This window comes from Neopsephotus bourkii, unplaced genomic scaffold (genome assembly GCF_033783945.1).
Source record: "Neopsephotus bourkii isolate Nb327-2 ecotype Australia unplaced genomic scaffold, CSIRO-AGI_Nbou_v1 NB_479, whole genome shotgun sequence".
In the NCBI taxonomy this organism is placed as follows: Eukaryota; Metazoa; Chordata; class Aves; order Psittaciformes; family Psittacidae; genus Neopsephotus; species Neopsephotus bourkii.
The window spans coordinates 2,345,142-2,359,136 of NW_026900980.1; the positions used below are offsets into that span (position 1 = coordinate 2,345,142).

General features: G+C 34.9%; 1 protein-coding gene across 5 annotated transcripts in view; it reads right to left on the reverse strand.

Annotated features, from left to right (window-relative positions):
* Positions 1 to 13,995, reverse strand: part of ANKIB1 (ankyrin repeat and IBR domain containing 1) — a 94,765-nt gene that overhangs the window by 22,506 nt on the left and 58,264 nt on the right. For all 5 annotated transcript variants that reach the window (XM_061350111.1, XM_061350112.1, XM_061350107.1 and 2 more), the window contains 4 exons: positions 8,316 to 8,433; positions 4,757 to 4,965; positions 2,450 to 2,538; positions 1,060 to 1,204 (listed from right to left, as the gene is read on the reverse strand). In XM_061350111.1, coding sequence (XP_061206095.1) covers positions 1,060 to 1,204; positions 2,450 to 2,538; positions 4,757 to 4,965; positions 8,316 to 8,433 — 561 coding nt within the window. The remainder of the gene's footprint in view (positions 1 to 1,059; positions 1,205 to 2,449; positions 2,539 to 4,756; positions 4,966 to 8,315; positions 8,434 to 13,995) is intronic.

Here is a 13,995-nt window from a genome sequence, read left to right on the forward strand (position 1 = left end):
CTCCTTAACAAAACTGACTCTTGTAGCTGAAAAGAATTAGAATCTTACTGATTAGAAAAAAAATCCCACAATATATCCCAACTGCAAGAAACTTGACATCAAAACTGGAGTAATTCAGAAATTTACTCCCAATCTGTTTTGATTAAGATAGTAGGTGTTCTTTTGTAGAACTTACATCTAATAAATGAGGAGAAAAAGGAACTTTCACTACTTTGCTTCAAACCTATGCTGATAACCAGCCATGAAGATGCAAAAGATTAATCAGATCTGGTGACTTAATTTGCATCTTACTGATGCAAAGAGTCTGCTACTATGTATTAAAGAGACCTGTCACACAGAGAAAATAATGTCTCGTAAATGAAAAAGTATTTCTCTACTTTCTTATGCCTTGCCACCTTGTAAAGAGGCACACCATCTGAGGCTAGTTCATTACTATACTAGTATAAAAGAAAAAAGGTGAATTAAAAGATTGCTTTTAAAAACAAGTTGCAATGATAGACACAAATGCTAAAAAATCAAACTGGGAAATCAAATCAAGGTTTTCCTACTTCCTTTCCTATATATAGCTATTATATCAAGCATTGGATGGAAAAAGATTACTTCACTTGTCCTAGTAAGTTTAAAAAATGTAAACAGGTGCTATTTCTGCACGTAAACAGTCTCCTGGTAACACAAATCATAGAATCATAGAATCCAAAAGCTCTCAAAAATTTTGGATTGCCAACAGAAACATGGCTGGTTGATGAAAAGCTTCATATGACCTGTTACAAACATTAGTTTGATCAAATAATTTTATTAACATTGCATTAGGATACACATTATGAAAGTACAGCATTTGTGCTTAAGGAGTAAATATATTATTCTTTCTTTTTTTCTCAGTGGTATAACAAACATCGATATTATGGTATATGTCAGCCCGTAATTCAGCATACATATTAATTTATGAATTTCTACTTGTAAAGTTACAGATACATTCCAGCATTTAGCACAGAAGCTTGAAGTTGCTCTTTATAAAATGAAATAAGAGTTCAGGAGTACAAGAACAGTTTGATAATTTACCTTAATGTCAAATTGAAGGTATCTTCTGTCCATCTCCTTGGAAACCACACTTTCTATGATGTCTACAGGCACAAGCTGGAAACAATCATATGCTGGGCAAAAAATGTTGTGAGCTTCACCTTCCTGAATTTTCAGATTCAAAAATCTGCCAGAATTTTGTCAGTCAGTATTTGTGAATAAAAGTAAAAATTAAAATACAATAAATACTTCATGCTAGATTCACAGATATTCACATTAATCATTTTTCAAACAAAGAATAGGAATTGTCCCTTTCTGCTGAAAAGGGCTACAGATTTGATGAACAGCATAATTAAAAAGAAAAGAACACTGTCATGGTCCAAAAGTGAGCACCATCAGCTACGCTTAGCCCTATGTGTTTGTGGCTTCCATCCTTGCCATTTAACAGAGACAGCTCTGCAACATTTAATTAAACTAAGCATTACTTTTAAATTAGAAACGGAACATGTAAATGTAATTAATCTAGGAAATAATTAATTTGATATGCAATTAATTTTTACAACTGTGTTAGTCAAAATAGGTCTGCTCTTGGAAACAAATTTCTAAATAGAGACCTTTACAGTCCCTAAGCACTGGAATGCAAGACAGAATGAGCTCAGATATCTGCAGGAAGCTGGACTTCAACTAACAGCGCACAAGGCTGCTTAGTTTAAAAGCTGTAACTTATTACTGACATCAACAATGGTACTCATCTACATTTAATTAGCTATACGCCAGACAGACAGCTATTCTAAGTTAGCCACCTGGAATCCTTTAATAGTGAATGTAGAGACACCAATTCATCCCATCTTAATTTATGTCTTAGAATCTGGTAAATCAGCCCTGGCTATGCTCTGAGTAAGTTAGAAATGACTGCCACTTGAGGCTCAGAAAGATGAATCCCACCCTAGATGTGACACTGCAAACACTTGCTTGTCGTTGAACTGTAGCTCTGAGTGCATGCATAAATCACAGCATGCATAGCCCAGCACCCAAATTAGAATCACCATGTCAGGCCAGTGTTCTCTTGGTAACTTCTACATTGCTGCATAACAATTTGCAAGACAGAAGCATGACTATTACTTTTCTTGTCACTTGAATAGAATTGCCTTCTAAAAGCTCATATGGAAGACAAAGAGCTCTTCCTTAACATAGGAGGAATGGGTTCATATAAATTTGGATAGCTGTACTGATACGACACTGTAACAAGACAATAAGTGGTACAGTTGACAGACACTTTGAGTGACAACTTCAATATCTGATAGGGTCAAACCAGCACCTCTTTGAAACCCAAGCAGCACTTCAACCTTAGCTGTTTATGGTCTCTGACTTTTCCTCTTCAAAATGGCAAGTATGAAAGTTTCTCAAAAGATACAAAAGTATATATACTCACGCCTCCCAGCATGCTCTGCAGAAGTCATGTCCACAAGGCATATCCACTGGGTCTTCAAACACAGATATATTACACATACAAATGTCACACTGCAGATGAAAAAAGTACTTCTGGTTAAGAAATACCTTCAAGACTTTCATATTGTTAGCAGGACATGTTACCTTGGAAAATATCAGCAAAAACTTAAAAAGAAGTGGTACGAGAAAAAATCTAACTGTAATTAGAAAAAAAGCAACAAAACTAGGAAAGATGAGGTATCTTGGTTTCTATACCTCCCTTATCAAACAGCACATTTTAGGGTGCTTCCCAGCATCCAAAGTGATGGGTGAGTCCTCCAGCTGAGTAAGTGCCTCACCTTGCACAGCACTGGGCTCTCGAAGACAGAGTTCTAGGAACAAAAGTGACCTGGATTTTTCATCAGCTTCTCAGGCAGCGAGAAATTGAGTTTGGAGATTACAGAGGCTACAGCAAATGTTTAGCATCTCACACAATCAGGTCCAAATCAAGGTGAAGCAATCTGGTTGTGCAACAGCAGCAGATATTTTAAGTAATAACTCACATAAATACTATTATTTTTTAAAAATACTTTTAAAACTTTCAATCAAAATAAAGAAAGAGTTACAAATATTCCAACAGAAGACAGGACTGATGAATTTTATATAACTGGTTACTATAGAAAATTGAATAACTGAATATTGAGATTCTTGCTCTGAAAACATTCAAAGCACAGGGATCAAATTACTCATTGCTTGTGGTTAGGTGTGAAAATAAATATTCATATTCTTCAAGTAGTTCAAACAGATTTTTCTTTCCATTAGAACAAAGATTCCAGGTCAACTTTCAATACATCAGATATTGAACAGACACAAAACTTTCTAAAAATTAGCCTATGGTATGCCACTGTTGAAAAACATTTGTGTTAAAGCCAAAACAAAACCAAACAAAAAAAGTTGGCCTTTAAACCGAGAAACTCGATGAAGGCATTTATTGGTGGTTCAGTCATTTCAGCTTATTGCCTTGCCAAAATTGAATATTCTAAAAGTTGACAATGCATGATGTTATTACTAAATTGATATGTGTGCAATATTGTTTAAAATGTAACTTTTAAATAAGGAATTTCACGAAGCTCTGAGTTCAAAATAGCAAGTACAGAACATTTAGTGTAACATTTTTAAGATGGGATATAAATGCAAAATCTGAAAAGAAGTTTTACAGCCGGTGGTTTTATTTTATCTATTCTTTTTAGTTTTCGTTTTTCTGAAGAGAGACTTCAGAAAAATGTATCACTTTATAAGTAACATTTTGAAAATGTTATTTTTATAGTTCTTTATAAGATTTTTAAACTAACAGAAACCCTAAATGTGTAACTCTGTATTCTGACTTACACATGCCAGATCTAGAATGTTCATCATTATCCAAACCTGCATTCCTGGCTCATGGACCACCAATGAAAACCAAAACATACAATGTAGAACTGAAGTCATGTAATCTTTCATCATGTATTTTAATGAAGAAATATTCCTGGACAATATTTAACTGCTAATGTAAATAAATATATGATATACAGCTTCTTTTCCAGAATTTTATAATTAAAGAAATGACATATTTCATGCAGGAATGCAAAATCTTAATTTTAATGTGAGATCTAGGGTGATCCATTTGTAAGACTGTGTATAATATTCTAGAAAAATGCTTAGGTCATGGAGCAAAAGTTTTATAATGCTGCAGCTGCAGATTATTAAAAAGAGAACTGTGTCTTCCAAAAGAACCACACTCATTTTAATGAAAGGCGCTTTCATATTTCAAATTTGCAATAGCCTTGTAAACCGCTTGAAGCAGCCCACACATAGTAAAAGCAATTATAAGCCTTCCGTACACTAGTGGGCTGACATTTCAAAATGCAGACAAAGAGAATTTTGTTTTCTAAAGAAAAAATTTTCAAAAGGCAGGGTTCACAGCACTGAGTACATTCAGGGAAATGGATACAATGAGAATGAACATCTTGGTAAGTATGAGATGAGAAGAGAAGCTCAAAAGAGCCAAACACACTTGGTGCGACTGGCTGTCTAAAATCCTACTTTGTGAGTGACAGCCACGATGAAAAGTGCTTTTTAGTAGCCAGATGCTCAATTGTGTTATTATATAGAACGTGTAAGGTATCAACTTCTCTGTTCACCACTTCTGGAAAGAGAAGCACACCTTACAGTTTTACAAATGTATTTTCAGAATGAGATGGCAATGCAGGTGTGCTATGATTAGAAATAAGCTCTTCTGTCCTATTAGTTTCAGATCTATTTATAATCTTACCACAGCTGTCTCAATGTCTCCTGGTGAGGGGGTGATTTCATCAGGGGAAGTTACAGAAGAGCGAGTAGTGCGTGGAGTTCGTGGAGAAGGGAGCGTATCCCAGGCATTATATCCACTTGGAGGAGGAGTTGGCATCTGAACCCCTGAACGCTGGCAGCAGTTCTCTGGATTAGACATCCATGCTTCAAGTAACTTCTCCCTGTCCCAGTCTTCAATAAAGATACAGATAACAGGACATTATGCATCTGGCAACGTTTGAAATGCATTTTGTAACTGCACCCTCTAAAGGAAATAGAAACATTAAGCTAAAAAATGTAGAAAAAAATATGATAAAGTATAAGTGAATTGAACTTTAGGCATTAAATTTTACAGAACACATTCCAAGATAATACGTAATGCAATGTTTTTCTGTAACTAAATGCACAGCATGCATCTCCTATTAGTCTTAAGTAAAATTATTTTTATAATTTATTTACAGCAATTGTAGTAGCTGGAAGACTCAATCAGAAACCAGAACTGCAGTGACCTGCAAACACAGATCAAAGCATAACAGCCCTTGCACCACAGAATTCTCAATATTTTCTCTATGAAAAAAGTAATTGTTCAATATGGATTCACTTGTGTTTCATTAAGAAGATGAAGCGAAGTGCTATAAACAAAGGAAGAAGACCAAGATACAACTGGATTACAAAAAGATTTGTGACCTAATGAGTCACAAGTGTTTATAGCACAAGTGATATATTTTTGGGGATGAACCCTCCACCCAGTATTTCATATGTTCTTACATTCTTAGTCCATTTTAATTCTGTAACTGTAACTGTGAATGATTTTTTTATTCATAATTAACATTGCCTACTTATATACAAAAACGAACTACTGAAACAAATGTTATTATGCAGATCATAGAATAAAATCAAAATTTTCTTAATTATTGTTTGAAATGTTTTCTGTTCCTGATTCTTAATAGTAATACTAAAGCTCTCTTAAGAATAGTGATTTTTTTCTATTAAAAATACTTCAAAGTTTTCATTTAAATATAAATCTATCAAATTCCTATATGCATTTGAATCTAAGACTATCGACACTATGGTGAACTAGAATTCAGGTGAACTAGAATTTCAGAAGAGAAATTTGCCAATGTTTTCCTATTGGGGTTTTTTAATGTTAGGTACTTCCATGGGAAACTCAATGTTATTAACCAAATGATCTGTCTTACTTTTGTTGAATTTTAGATTTTGTAAAAAAAGATATACTGTATTTCAGTGCTGTGTTAATGCTGGGAAAAAAACCTCCAACAAACATATTCTAATTACTGAACTTCATAAATATACTGCCTTTGACAAATAATGGTTGCTATCACACTAAAATCTACTCCCTCCAAAGATGAAAAATGCCTTTGACCTGGAGATGATTTAGTGATCAGGTGCTTACTTAAGCTAAAACATATTGTGGGTTAGTTTAATTTAATTTGTTTAAAGATGCAGACGCTGAACATATTTATACTTCAAAAATTATGATTTTTATTAGCATATGACTGCCATAACAACGTTAACCTTGGCTCTAACTCCGCATTCTTCTGTCTCCTACTTAAAAAAAAAAAAAAGAGGAAAACTCAACTCTTACAGCTTGTCTCAATAAATTGTTATAGCTGTACTATGAAAGAAAGTTTGTTGGATTAAATACTACGTCTGTTAACCATTAAAAGTAGTAAAGAAAACTGATCTTTCCAAGAATTTAAAACATGTTTTTCATACATTAAGTATTAAGATAAGATTTCACATTCATTAATTTCAAGATTTAATGCAAAAACATTACAATTTGGCATTTGATGTTTCCCAACTGCCTAAGCCTTTGTAAATAGCTCAATTATTCCCTCTACTAGACTGAACCAATTCTATGTATTCATTTCAAATAAAATAAATTCTCTTTAAATAATTTCCAGTGTATGACTCTAGCTACAGGCAAAATAGTTGACATTCTCATGACTTGCAAATTTTCTGTGCTTTTTTCTCCATACTGGCCAATTGCATTAAGTTACCGCTACATCACTAGGGCAACACCAGTAGAACAACCTTTCCAACACAGACTGGTTTCTTCTTAACTTTCAATCCCTGCTTGCTAGATGCTGGCAGATATTTCTCCACAGTTTCCATCAACCTTGCTGCTTTTGGACTTAATCACAGACTGCTGCAAGTTTGAACAGCATTGCCATCGTTTTCCGCTTCAAAGGTTACACAACCTGCTTACCCACTTAGTCAAATGCTTAGTAACATTTATGAGAGTATTTTGAGAATAAAAAATAGCATTCAAATATTGTACACTTTATAAATACATTATAAAAATAAACAAATAATCAGTGTTAAAAAACATATATGCAAAGACTGTGCCTTAAATATCAACAGAGTGGCACAAGTTCACATTGACTTAATTCAGTGTTAGAAGAAACACAGATACCAGCTATTAAAAGTAATGTAAAAGAGGTAAGTTTCAGGTACCATACATTGTTGTGAAAGTCTGCCAAATGTTGTGGGTATAAAATAATGTTCTCCTACTTCACTTTTCCCTCTCTCTTTTATTTTAACAAGGAGAGCGCAAAAATAATAGTGTATGAAAGCTTAACCCAGCAATACAGTGATGAGCACGCAAACCATTAGCTGCCTGAGTAGTTCCTTTGGCATACAGTAACAAAATAGATGCTTCAGTAAGCGTAAGTTTTGAATCACTGAATCAAAGCCTAAAAAGCTTCCACTGGGTTTCAGAGATACTTTTGTCTGGAGTGAACACACTGAGTTCAGTATATCCCCATTTTGACAACCCCAGTTTAAATGACATGACAAGAGCACAGACTGATTTCAGTGAAATTAAACTACTCACAGACAAACACATGGACAAGTCTACCCTGTGTTTAACTACAAAAATCCCTCAAAGGACATACACTTGTATACTTTAAACCCCAAGACAATTTCCAACCATTCATTACAATGGTCAGACTGCTTTCATTGCAACAAATAAGTAAATAAATAATAATAAAAAATTGATCTGGTTTTATATACAAATATATAGAGACAGAAAACCAATTGTCTTGCAAAAATCGGTACAATGAATTTGACTTTTTTTGACATATAAAACCATAGAAGATCTACTTTCATCTCTCTCCAAAATATGAAAACTCTTTCTCCATAGTGCTTAAGTTCAAATTCCTAGTTTGAATCACTTTCCTATGAGCTTCCCTGTCTGCCTCAGTGCTTTCTGACATACTGCAGCTATACTTCTTTCTGAAGTACTGTGTGAAATAGGAAAGTTCTGCTTCTCCACACTGCTAGAGTTAAAATGTCTTCCATTATAACTCCTAGTTTGAATCACTTTCCCATCAGCTCCCCTGTCTACCTTTATGTTTTTTTGACAGACTGTAGCTGTACTTCTCAAGTACTGTGTGAGCTGCTTCCTGGTATTTGATTAATCATTACTTGTTGCTTACCTGAAAATAAAAAGTACACATATGACTGCAATTGCGATTTTGCAGAAAACAATTTCTTTAGCTTTTAAGATTTTGGATTACCATGTGCCCGAAGTAAAGCTTCTGCAGTAAAGAGCGGGGCTTGGAGCATGTCAGCAGATTCCACGATCAGCATATCCTTAAGCCTTCGCAGGTCCTGAAGTCTTAGTCCCTCATATGGCTTTGAGAAGGAGAAGAAAGACAATTTATGTCTAGCAGTATTTTCCAGTTAGTCTCTAATGCCGTATTAAAATGAAAACATTCAAAGCATTGTTACTGACCATCACCCCAGCTGTGAGGTAATATATGAGAAAATTTATTAATTATGCAGACCAATGAGCATGCAAAGCTACACTGAAACACAGCCATTTTGCAGTATTTATAGTATGACCTTTGTACATGCAAAATCTAAAGGACAGTATAACTCTGGAGTTCTCCATTATAGTTGGAGGCCATGTTCAAATGATAAACTACCCTAACGCTGACTCTCATTCTCTCTCTCAAAAAGTGCTAGATTTTCAAAGAATCCAGCTGAATTTTGAGGGAATTGGTATGAAAACGCATGACTAGATTTGAACTAAGGATTTCAGGAGAGAGCAAAAGAAAGGACAGGTTAACATACGCTGCATATAGATTATCTGACTCTAAATTTATGTATTAATTGAGACCCAGTAACTTTGAATTGATCTGGAGGAGGATACATTGAGACATTAGATAGTAAGAAGGGATGCTTTTGTGAACAGAATCAGGTAGGGACCTTTGGAGGCAATATCTACCATCACAGAAGCAGAGACTAGGATATGAATAGGACAGATGAGATACGCAGTTAGAGGTTCACAGAAACAGAAAATGGTTGAGGTTGGAAGGGACCTGTGGATGTCATTTTGTTCAACCTTTTGCTCAAGCAGGATCTTTTAAAGACAGCTGCCCAGGACCGTGTCCAGATGTGTTTTGAGTATCTTGGGGATACTGGGGAGTCACTATACACAAAGATGTTAAAACTCTTTTTGAGAAGCATCAGCCAACTCTGATAACCCTACACAGAACAGATCATTCAGCTACCTTCCTGGTCTGGGGCTCCATCCCTTTATTATGGCATTAGAAAAAGGTCTAATTAGAAAGACAAAAAGGCAGAAATCTTAGGATTCTTGAATTGGCTCCAACCAAGGTACTGGGAAATACATACACATACTTTGCAGAAGAACATGAAAGCAAGTAACATATTTGTTAAGTGTTAAAGGTAAAATGCCCAAAAGGTAGAAAGAGAAAAACAAGTGGCAGGATATATATTGTCCATCTGTAACGGACAAAGAAAGGGTATGTGAAAAAATTACATGCACTGATTTTATTTATATAAAGGATAACTGACAAAAGATTTAAAGCATCTGATAGAAAACTGATTATGTGCTCAGGACTAATCAGGAACCTGGCCATGAAATGCCAACTGGCTTCACCAATTTGGAAAAGAAAGTACGCAGAGGAGCAGCAATAATAGATAACCACAGGTAAGAACACACATCATTATTATTTACCATCTGTATTTTGCTTTAATGTAGAACATAGTCCAGGACTCTCCAGTACTAGGTAATATGCACACATATGCCTGTATATGTACATAGATAGACATAAAGCAAGAGACGGGTTCTGTCCTTGGAAGTTTACAGTCTAAGTAAAAGGCCACTGTGCACATAACCCTTTGAGGAGAACAAGCAGAAAGCAGAAGAGATGGATACCCTGGGCTTCTACGCGATTTTGGATTTCTGAGACACCTATTCTAAAAACTTAACATGCTTCCTGCATTGTAGATATCATAACAAACTCTATTAAAATGCAACTAAAAATTTAACTAACTCCCTCAAGGACCTCTTCCATTAGGTAGTCAGTAAAAATCCAGGAACTTCTCTATATTAGAAACTTTGCGATTGGCAGAAGTAATGGTGCTATGGCTTTGGTGCATTGGCTCTTTGTCCTTTTTCATAAAGCACAAAAAGCAGAAGAGAAATGGACTGTGAGTGCCCTGACCTTCATCTTGATTGTCCAAGTTCAGGGAGTTTCTGTATGTCCTTCCATTGCTGATCATGCATGACTCAGTAAAGGCCAATCTGAATGTTAATGGCTTGCACTGAAATAAATCTGGGCCACATGATTCACAGCATGCTGGAATTTGGCTGACCTACTTAATTTCTTACAAAAGAGATCATTTATAAAAACATGTCAAAGAGACAGGGACACAAACAGCTGGGTGCCTGCATGATTATAATTGTGTGAATATACTGGAAAAGTGGAAGCAAAGACTAAATTGTCTTGACTGAAATCTGAACTGCATTTTGAATTGCAATTGTAAAACAAGTAGCTTTGTCAGCACAACAGTACTCAATTGGAACACTACACATATCATAAAAATAAATGCCTTTTCTGTTAAACCTGCAACATATACGTGTATTTTAGGCCCTATTATTTTATTCTGAAATGCAGATATGCTTAAAATTATACTCAACTGACTGGTTCTAGGTCAAACACTGGCAAGTATCTCCTGTGAGCAGCAGACTATTATATTACCTCAGCTGGAGCATTCCACACAACCAGCAGGGATTTCTGGATACTGCAGTTTTAAAGAATCCTAATTTTATCTTTTTAAGTAATGAGGAAACTACTTCTCAAGAATGTGTTTGAAACTTCAGAGATTTGTTTCATAAAATATGAGCCCGCAGAAGAAGCCGAAAGAAAGGAAATTTTAAGCTGACACTATCCAGCAGCTTAATCTGAAGATTAAGACTTAAATCCAGAATGAAGGCTTTACACAATGAGAACACTTAAAATTGTTAATGTGTAGAAGTCTTGTAGAGACTTATGAAGACACAGTCTTTAGTTATAAGGATACATATAATTTGTGTAATACCATAGGTTTAACTGTCTCAAACATTGATGACTTATTTCTGCACTACCATACACTGTAAAGATTTTGATTACAGCTTATGATGCTCAGAGACCTCCTTTAATATTCATTTAGGGAGGAGCTCTTTATTGATATTTCCTCTGAAAAAGGCATTGTTCAATATTAGCATCATTTAACTACATAATGATTTTGGAATATACTATATGAGTTACTAATTTAATGCACTGCTGAGCTTCTCATTACAGATTTCAGCACTTTGGTATTCTCAAGAGCCCTTCATTTTAACTGTTTTCTTCTTAAGCTTTTACCACTAATGTTTAGATATAAATTATATAACTATTTTTCTCACGGAAATACTTTACTATGTAAGTTGATTAACAATTAATTTCAAACTATTATTATTTTCTTCACTTGTAAAGTACCATTAAAATAGGCAAGAGCAAAGTAACTCTTTGCTACAGTGATGACTATATAATTAAATGGTGTCATATATACTTCATGTAAATATCCTCCTTTATGAGTGGCGTTCTACTGTTAAGGAGTCTTACATTAACAAAAATTATCTATACTCCATTTAACTCACTCAAGCATAAGTGTCTGCATTGTATGTACATATGTCTTAACTACCTGTAGTCCCCTTCTCTCTTTTCTCTTAATATACCATTCTCTATCTGTAGAGACAAAGTACATTTTAAGCATCTTAGATAACTCTTTGTATTTATATTTACATTATATGTATATTTATATAATATCAATTCTGGAACTGAAGAAAACTGTTCCAACTACTATAAATTCAATAAACCATTCACTAGCAGTGTATTTCTACAGTATTCAGTGGCAAATATGTAAAATCAAGTAAGACATATACTTTTCTATTGCACAATGTATTTCACTGAATCTGGCTGAGAGCCAAATCTGTCCTGGATGATCTGCACTGAAGTACTGCTGAATCTCAGGTGTTTCTTAAGTAAGTTTAAAACATGGCATGATGTGCTTGAAATGAAGGTGCCTGTTACCTTCCAGGGATGTATCAACAAGACAAATATGCTGCCATGACAGAATACACTGCAAATTGAAAGACGGTGCAAATAAAACAACAAAAATCTATAAAAGCAGTTTAAAAATAGTTACAGCCTTACTATTTAGTGTAATTTCAGTTAAATTAAAAACATAAACACAGATTTTACATAACAATTCTTTTTTGAGATTTTTCATCAACAAAGTAAGAGAATCAAGGCAAAAAAAGTCATCCTAGATACTCTCCTGGCTTGTTTTCTAGTACTCTAATACTGCCAATGTATCATAAATGGATTCTGTTGCTATAACTAACTTTGTGTTGAGAGTTACACTTCACGCTCCATTCTTAAATTACTTAGTATTTCCATTTTATACAGGGAAATACAGATTATGTGTATGTTGGTACATCGCTTTCCTTTCAAACTGCATTTTCTGGAAACACACTCAACAGTCTTCTTTGTGTTTTGAAATTATTAGGGCCTGTTTGCTACCCATTTAACTGTAGTCTCAAACTTGATCAGTAAAAAAGTCTGAGGTGAACTAAACCCACAATAAAACAGAAATGCTGCTTGAAAAATATGCTTCAGGAAGCACTGTAGTAAAGTTTTTAAAAGGCTGGGTAACTTTATAATTGAAACATTTTATTCAGAAACCCTCTGGAAGGAGTAAACTGAAGTATTGGAAGATGGACATCTCTTTGGTGTTGGGCTCTGAAGCTTGAAATATGAGCCTACTCAGCAACCTGTATTTCTTGACAGCTTGAGAGCCTCTGTAACCAAAGAAAGGTTTGTGCAAGCTATTTTTTTCACTACTCACAAGTGTTTCAATTCTAGACATGAGCACTGGTGTAATTCCCTGGTAATATTTCAATGTGAAGAACAAAATGAACTGGTTTTCAACATCAGAAACAACTCTTTGTTATCACTGTACACACAATTCAATGACATTGCACAGAGCACTCAAAAAATGTTTTGCTCTGTATGAAAAGGAGTATTATTTTTTGCTGTAAACATGGCAGGTCTGGAAGGTGGGGTACTGAGGACTATCATTCCGGATACCATTGTGTATATCATAAACATTAGAGTTAAGCCCATTTGGCTGTTTTGCCTGGGAAATAATCCTACTCATTGTTTCCAAATGTTTTATCTTTTCCTCTAACTTTCATACAAGAGATGAAATGACTTTGAAAATGCATTTCTTGGTGTTCTGAATTTTTTTTAATTCTTTATGAATAATTTTTTTTTAATGTTTTGGATGTTAAAGGGCATTACCAAACAATTACAATCTAAATACCATGTTAAATAAGCATTTTGCACACTCAGTTCCCTCAGCGCTAACTGTTTTTCAAAAATGAGAAAAAAACTAGAAGACTATCTTTGAGTGGCATATTTTGGTGAAGAATATGTGTTCTGGGGAAGACTTCTGGATCACATCTCATGCCCCACTAAGATAACAGCTGGAGGTTACCACCACTGCCAGTGCTAAGTGCAGCTTTCACTGCCATCCCACACATTTGCCCACAGACCTGGAGGATGAGGACATGTAGTCATCTGCATTGCAGTTCAGTGCTAGTCTTTCAAAAGGCTGCTCTTTTTCAACTGTTTTTGACCAATCTTAGAGCTAAGACTGAAAAATTATCTTCCCCTGGTTACATGTTCTTTGAATCTCTTGTGCCAGCACTTGTGCTGTTACAGTTACATGGGAAGTTAGAGAACTTACCCACTGACAAGTCACAAAGAGGGGAAGAAAAAAAAAAGGAAGTGAGCACACGAATAGAGGATTGCTCTATGTGAAGCCCCAAGACCACCAATCAGTGTACCAAATTCCAGG